Raw genomic sequence first — 8,754 nt, forward strand, 5'->3', positions numbered from 1 at the left:
TGCATATGAGTCTGGATATGTTCTAAATACACAAATCACACAAAAATACGTATTTTGACTTTTTTTTGTAGGTTATATTATCAACTACAAGTATGCTTCCATTGCGAAAAGAAGAATATCTTATTACATAAATCGTAAAGATAAATATCTTGCACAGGGGCGTCACAATTCACCAAATAAACGTGTCTATATGAAGTTACATTTTAGTGTGAAATGGAATACATCAGAGCAAAAAAAAGTAAATAGGTTCATTTCTGCAGGTCTAATCTATACTAAAACGAATCCAAATGTAACTATTTAATGTAGCAAATGTAGCCTGCTTACCCAAATTCAGTTATTGCTATAATTACATTTTACGTAGCCCTACTACTTTATTTTGTTTATTTGCTGCGATATTTGTTACTATTGTTTCAATTGATAAGTTAGCAAAGCATACCCCTGTTATTGTGTGTGTCAATAAAGATGGATCCCTACCTAATTGCTGTGTGGGTTTCCCTGTCTGCGTTTTTTAGTTCACCTTTGAAGTCGGGGCGGCAGGTAGCCTAGTAGTTAGAGCGTTGGGCCAGTACACCGAAAGGTTGCAGGTTCGAATCCCCTAGCCGACCCTGAACAAGACACTGAACCCTCTGTTCCCCGGTGAGCCGTCGTTGCAAATAAGAATGTGTTCTTAACTGACGTGTAGTTAAATAAAGCTAAAAAAAAAAGTCAACACGTAATTTCCCATGCAGTGAGATATTATATACAATGGCAAAGATACGTTTCAAAGGCCTAAATGTTGCGGTACAATTAGGCATGACAAACGATGGAATTGAACGAGGCCGCGGCTGTGTTGATCAGTGAGCCTAGCATGTCTATACATCCTCATCCAAGTCCTGCTTTATTCTAGGAAACAACTGACACAGCACTGAATAACGCACATGCGTTACTCGATATAAGCTTGAAGGACTAAAGTGCATGCATATTAAAGAAGCGTAGCTGGATAAACCATTTTTTTTTTGATAATTTCTTAAAATAGGCCTACTATTTCAATACCACAACGTTTCAAATATAAGTCAATTTAATAAAAAAATAATTTACCAGTCAGAACTTAATCAGAGTCAATTTTCCCGTTGCACAGCTATTAGGCTTACAGCTCAGCTCAAAGTAAGCACTGTTCCCGCCCACACAATGGTGTTCAATGCATTTTACCAACGGCAAGTAAAACAAAATACAAAAATGGAAACTAGTGAGACGTTTGTTTTTGTTTTGCTCCCAGTCGGAGACAATTCACAGATTTCTATTGCACCCAGTCAGCCAGTCAGCCAGTCAGTCAGTCAGTGTGTTGGTCAGTGTGTTGGTCAGTCAGTCAGTCAGTCAGTCAGTCAGTGTGTTGGTACACTAGGGATCCATATAAGGTACTAACTTGACCTTCAGTTTGTACACTGTTCCCGCCCACACGTATCAGTTAAAGGAGTGGGGGTGAGGAGAACCTATAGAAAACACTCCCCACAACCTTGGATAGACCCCGAAATAGATTGTACACGCAGGCATAATGTTAAACAAATAACAAATACAAGCTGAGGAGCTTTGCAAAACCATGATACTTAAGATGACAAAATTAATCCGCTAACAAATACACAGTTCACGTTTAGTTCGTCACGGCGTTAGGTTTGTCTGGACCACAGGATTTAGATAAGAATTAAAGGTATCCAATAAATGCTTGTAAAAACGAGTGGAGGACACTCTGGTACAAAGGTCCTCCTCTAAATTGTTATTTCGTTACAAGTATTTATATTAATGCCACTATTGTTATTATATAATTATTATTGGTATTATTATGCTCTAATTATTATTATGACATTATTATTAGGCTAATTATAAAGATAATGCTGGACGATGCTCTCTGATTTTATTCAACACACACACACACACACAAACACACGCAAGTGAATGTCTTTGCACACTACTTTTCCTCTCTCTCTAACATGCTCGGTGTCATAAACGGTATGAGAGAGTGATAGAGAGAGGAGAGAGGAGAGAGAGAGAGAGAGAGATAGAGAGATAGAGCGAGAGAGAAAGAAGACAGAGAAAGAAGAGAGAGAAAGCGAGCGAGAAAGAAAGGCCGCCGAAGGCAGACCTGGCTCTCAAGAGAAGACAGGCTCTGTGCAGACTGCCCACAAAATGAGGTGGAAACTGAGCTGCACTTCCTAACTTCCTGCAAAATGACCATACACATATTTCCCTCAGATTTCACAGACCCACAAATTATTCGAAAACAAATCCAATTTTGACAAACTCCCGTATCTATTGGGTGATACACCAATCACAACAGCAATATTTATGTATATGCACATAATATGACATTTGAAATGTCTTTATTCTTTTCGAACTTCTGTAAGAGTAGTGTTTACAGTAAATGTTTTATTGTTTATTATCTATTTCTCTTGTTTCGGCAATGTAAACATATGTTTCCTATGCCAAGAAAGCCCTCAAATTATACTTAATTGAAATTGAATTGAGAGAGTGAGCGAGAGAGAGTGAGAGAGCGAGAGCGAGAGAGTGAGAGAGAGAGCGAGAGAGAGAGAGAGAGAGAGAGAGAGAGAGAGAGAGAGAGAGAGAGAGAGAGAGAGAGAGAGAGAGAGAGAGAGAGAGAGAGAGAGAGAGAGAGAGAGAGAAAGAGAATGTGGCGGTGCTGGGGTGCCTGCTAGGCCACGTGGCTATCTGTGAAGTTCTCTGTGAAGGGCATGCACGTACCGCTTACTGACCTTTGTGACGGGGCGCGAAGGGAGACAAGCCACCATAAACAGATTTAGCCAGTCTCAAAGTCAAAAGTGCGATCGGTGTGCATGCAGACCACATATAACCTCGTATCTGCATTCTACGCAAGAACGAAGAACATCGTCTCAGAGATTGGTTCTTCACTGACATTACCATCATATTTTGAAGGCTACATTTGAGTCAAGTGTGCCTCTTTTTCATTGCTGGATACAATGACTGATGCGTAAAAGCACGTAACACTAGAAGTAGCATTATGCAATTTACGCATTACGCAATTTACTATAACTGTTCCAAGTCGAACATGTGTTTTCGAAGTGGGAAAAAACACAGGGAGAAAATGATAACCTGTGATTGATTGCTTATATGTACTCATTTTCTAAGATGCAAATACTTTTTGAAATATAACCCATATCCAGACAATATGTAGGCTATATATTGCATAACATACAAAATACTTATATTATTATGATTTTTTTTTAAATAGTATGAGTACAATATACTCTCTAATTTAACACATCAAAGGCATTCGACATTGAAACCGCGAGAATATTCTCTGTGTAATCTCTGCGTAAAACCACTCCAATGAAGACACACACAGAATGTAACCCGAATATTTTAATCTTCAAATACCAGTTCAAATTTGCATGCATTCACTTCTATTAATAAGTACGGTATAATCTAACATGTTAGACTATTATAGGCTATTATGTGCAACCTAATATCAGGACCACAATATTGTTTTGCCTTGTGCGTAAAATTCACACATTTCCCACCATGCATTCTCCACAATGTCTCAGGTAGAATACAGCTGAACTTCAATTTTTCTAGATTAAACATTATTAAACGGATGCACCACTAAATACGTATTATTCAGATGATTGCTAGTTGTGTATAGTAGGCTAGTACCCAAAACACGTTCTCTCTCTTTTCTCATTTGTTGACCTTATCTATAAGCAAATCCATAGGCTGCTGCTAGAAACTAGCGTATGGTAAAATCATTATGGTCCAATGCATCTCTCCGTTGATGACTCAATGCACCTCTCAATATCCTGACTGTAGAAACTGTGAACACGGGTTAGTTAAAATGGCAAAATCACAATAATAATATTGCAGAAGAAATAAAGGAAGCTGAAAGGACGGAATAGTAACTGTGGCAACGTATCACCTCAATGTTCGCAATGTGATGATGGATCAAAATTTGCAGCCTTCTAAATTCTCAATAAACTCATGTATATTTTGAAGATATTTTTGAGATATACTAAGTTCAACACAGTATAGTCAGCCAGTTTATAGTAGGATAGAAATATATAGTTCAACACGGTATAGTAGGATAGGAAGATATAGTTCAACACTGTATAGTAGGATAGGAAGATATAGTTCAATACTGTATAGAAGGCTAGTAAACTATTTTCAACACGGTATGGTAGGCTAGTAAACTATATTCAACACGGTATGGTAGGCTAGTAAACTATATTCAACACGGTATGGTAGGCTAGTAAACTATATTCAACACGGTATGGTAGGCTAGTAAACTATATTCAACACGGTATGGTAGGCTAGTAAGCTATATTCAACATGGTATGGTAGGCTAGTAAACTATATTCAACATGGTATGGTAGGCTAGTAAACTATAGGCAAAACGCACAAGTGGCAGCAGCGTATGATGTAGGCGTAAGTATTTTTTGATATACAGGGACTAATTCAGACCACTTGACTGGTGCCAGGAGTCGGTCGCCGGATCCGGCCATCCACAGTTCACTGAAATGCCAACAACTGATCTCAATTCAGAAAAAAACACAAGCCGCCACTTTATTGTGACAAACCCTTCATACCCAATATTTTTTTTTTTAATGATAATTATGTTTGAGAGTTATTTGGCTGATATGTGCAACGCAAACTCCATATTTTCTGTTTACCTGTCATTACCACATAACCAGTGCATCATATTGTTTTACCATTCCAAATGAGAGCGCTGGGGTTCTTGTACACATACATCACTTCAACTACGGAGCACAGTAAAAGTTCATTGAAACAGCATGTAGGATAAATATAATCAGAATATCCAGCCAACTATGAGGTTCAGGATATTATAACTGGAATGTAGTCCTATTACTGCTATTGTCTGTTCAAGTCACTGTTTTATTGCATTCCAGCGACATTGACTACCTGGCCTTTGAACTGCAAGATGTGTTTATAATATTTAGATGAGGAAGCTACTCAACTTACAGTATATGTGTTGCCACACTCCGAGAAACATTTATTACAGATCTTCAAAATGTTTGTTTTAGAAGAAAAACGGAAACAAAATAAAGCTATAGCTGATCTTAGATATATGTCGTGTATATCCAAACAAGAATCCAACGCAATAACCGTGTGTAATGCTAGAATGCGACTCATTTGTTGTGCCATTATCACATAATAAAGTACTTGAAACAACAGTAAAATGACAGTGGTATAACCTTTTTTATTTTTTAAAGATTCTGTTTATTAGAAATCTTATTCATACATAGATACATTCATGTCATTTTTACTTTTATACAACACAACGTTTTAAGCAACCCTCACAAGAGCAAATAAGGGAACGCAATATTGTACAAAAAAATAAGGAACAATAACATAACACTATCAGACTTAGAAAGGGTATCCTGAAATATCATGTAAATAGTATCATATCATAAAAAAAATTATAACCATGTCATGGCTGTATGAAATCTTCATTTCATATAACCATTTACAACCGCAAATAATGGAAATGCGAGATTGTATATTGGAACATTAACATAAAACACTATTATATTGAGATAGGATATCCCCAAATATCATATTATTTCCATACTTTGACAATTTGCTACACGTTATAAGGTAAAAAGAGACACCATATAGTACATAACGAATACCAAATACAGTAGCCTACAAATGATAGTCAGTACCTCAATGCATTATAATCATTATAATTATAATATGCATACATTATAAAGGTTTTTAAAATGCGACGATATGTCCTTCAATCTTTCAGTTGTTTCTACTTTAAAAGTCATAAGGTACCGAGCAATCATTATGTATCATCCATTTGTTTATTTTTCACATAATCACTAACATGCTTCACTGTGTCTTTCACTGCTGGGGTTTAATCAGTATACATTCAATACTATAATACATTGTGCTACCCAGATGTTACAGGTTCACACACCAGCGTTTAGATTTTGTATGTCATATATGTTTATAATACGATATTTCTTTCCACTGAGCCTATTTTTCAGTCAAGTTCTACTTTCAATGATGCCCACTTTTCCAGCGGTAACCGTTATTCCTGGGCCTATATCAAGTACAAAAAGCTTATTGAGAGTCTATCTATGGGATGTGCATTTACGAAGAAGACATATATCTCTGCTTGTTATTGCAATAAGGATCTCCAACAACTCTATGGTGGAAGAATCATTTGAGAATAATTGGAGAATAATTGTCAGCACGTCTACGAGAACTATGATCTTCGACAGCAGCCAGCACGAACCCGTGTTTAAACAACAACCTCATCTGTTCTGTTCTGATCCAACCCCTCAAAGTTATTCAGAGGCTGTTGGGCAATATCAAATATCTTGAGAAAGTTGTCAGCACATGAACGAATTCATGGTAAATAATATTTCAACGCGCTGCAGCCATAGAGAGGTTGGCTTGGAGGTTTAAGATCCTCTGATTTGCGGCTTGGAGTCTGACTCCTTGCTCGTGACCGTGAACGTGCCGAAACACATGGCAGGGAACTAGAGAAAGCAGATATCGCAAACTCTGGCCTCGTGTTTATTATATTGCTTTTAATTTTGTTAATTTAGTTTTCCAGTCATTTATCAAAATAAATGGTTAATTTTCAAGGGTTTAGGAAATGACATCAGTCATGGACATCATGAACTAATTCCGTCCTTTTTGACGCAATAATATAATCTCACAGTTGATTAACGTCTGTAGGCTATAGGTGTTTTACCACAACACTATGGTAGTACTATCCTGCATAACTCTGCAGATATTCTAAGTTATCGCAGCAGTATCACTTGGTCGTTTTCCTTAGGGCCTACACCTAAAATATGTTCCTGAACATTTTGCACCTTCTGATGGAGATGGAGCGAGAGTAGGCTAGGTGAGTGCATGCATGCATTTATAGCAATTGCAGACAGCAGAAACACTGCCTGTCAATCGATTATCCTTATAGTGCCACGTCTCTACTTAATCTAAAAGAAGCCCATAGCTTGCTCCCTCATCATCAGTCTCTTCTTCTTCATACGCCGGTTCTGGAACCAGATTTTAACCTGTTGATCGCTGAGGTTGAGGCGGTTAGACAGCTCCCTCCGCCGCTGTCTGGTGATGAACTCATTCAGTATGAACTCGCCCTCCAGTTCGGCCAGTTGGAGCTTGGAGTAGGGCTTGCGTTTCTTTCGGGTCCGGGTGTGCATCGGGTACCACGGGGCACCTGGAGGGGGCATACAAGATATGGATAAGTCACACCAGTTAGGACTACTAAACTCACAGTCACCTCCAAGACTATTCTCCTTTCAATGTGACTTCCTGTGCTGCGCACATAAACATGTGTTGTGTTACACTTTACTTGTTGTGGTCTAATCTATCTAGACCTTTCTAAGTCTGAATCTTATTCGATGACATGGGGAATGTTTGTTCAGAAGCTGCAGCTGAAATTCTGTTTCCTTCTTCGGAGTTTATACATAAAGGCAAAGGGACCACTAATTTACAGTAGTTTGTGTCACATGAAGTTTTACTGATGCAGTTAAAGCTGATACAGTTAACGCGATAATTAAGTATTTCCTTGCAAAACCCCCAACACCCCCAACCCTTTAAAGTACACAGCGACAGATATGAATTATGTTAACGAGTCATTATAACGAAACCCCTCTCTATTTGATGCAGTCATCCACAGCGACTCACCTCTTCAAATCACTGCACTCATTTGTTCTGCCTAATATTTGCGTAATATACATGTTATAACAAGCTAAATGATACAGATAAACCAAACTAATACATTCACATCGATAAGCTTATTCGTAATTATTTGTCTCTGGCCCTGAGACGCATGCAGTGGCAGTAAGACCTAAGACCGTGGACTAAAATGGTCTGCAGCCTAAAGTCTCCTGGTTGAACACAAACGCTTCAAGCATGACGGAACATTTGAAGGAAACCCCTAGCGGCGTTTGTCTGCCACGCAAGTGAAGTCGCCTACAGGCAAAAAACAAAACATGAGCATCATGATAACAAATCGCTAGAGCCAACAACAAACCTCTGGCTATGCTGAACTACACAATTCCTTTGATAATAAACGAGCATTTTGGGGATTTATAATATCATATAACAGTGTTTGGATGAATGAGGATGGGACCCACCTCCGCATGCAGCTATGTTGCCCGAGTGGGCGGTGTGGTTTCCTGGTGACAGAAGGGTCTGAGGGTCGCTGGAGGAAGTTTTGCTGCCCTCGTTGAGAAGCGAGGAGCTGGAATCGGATTCCAGAGATTGGCAGGACGGCGGGTCTTGAGCGAGTTGCTCGGTCCCATAATTATACTTAGAAAATGCACCAATGTTATTGCTGCCCATGCCAGAGTGCATCCCGTGATCAGATGTTATGAATGATGATGTGTCCCTCGCTTTATCCTCTCGCTTTAGGCTGCTCCCGCCACCACCTGAACAGCTCTCTCTGCTGCTCACGCTGCCATTGCTATAATAACATTTACTCTCCTCCGGTCGAGTAATTTCACACGACCGGTTGAAAGAAGGGTTAATAGACACGGGGCTGCTAAAATATGATTGAGAGTATCCATTGCAGGGCTCGGATGGGTTCCACGGGAGGGAGCAAACATTGTCCCTTCTCGGGTAGGGGAGAGATGGTAGCCCCGCCAGTTGTCCCCCCGAGGCTCGGAAATTCGGAAAGTAAAAAGTGTCTCCAGTGTGGATGTTTACCAAAGGTCCCACAAACCCGGGATTAAGAAGATTATGCTCGCCCAT

At 39.1% G+C, this 8,754-nt stretch overlaps 1 protein-coding gene across 1 annotated transcript; it reads right to left on the bottom strand.

Moving 5' to 3' along the window:
• Positions 1–6,977: 6,977 nt before the first annotated feature.
• LOC139416794 (homeobox protein Hox-C12a-like) lies at positions 6,978–8,754 on the bottom strand. The gene is made up of 2 exons (XM_071165865.1): positions 8,139–8,754; positions 6,978–7,216 (listed from the first exon to the last, which is right to left on the bottom strand). Exons 1-2 carry the CDS (start codon positions 8,752–8,754, stop codon positions 6,978–6,980), a joined length of 855 nt encoding a protein of 284 aa, XP_071021966.1.

The sequence above is a fragment of the Oncorhynchus clarkii genome, chromosome 9, assembly GCF_045791955.1.
Source record: "Oncorhynchus clarkii lewisi isolate Uvic-CL-2024 chromosome 9, UVic_Ocla_1.0, whole genome shotgun sequence".
Lineage (NCBI taxonomy): Eukaryota > Metazoa > Chordata > Actinopteri > Salmoniformes > Salmonidae > Oncorhynchus > Oncorhynchus clarkii.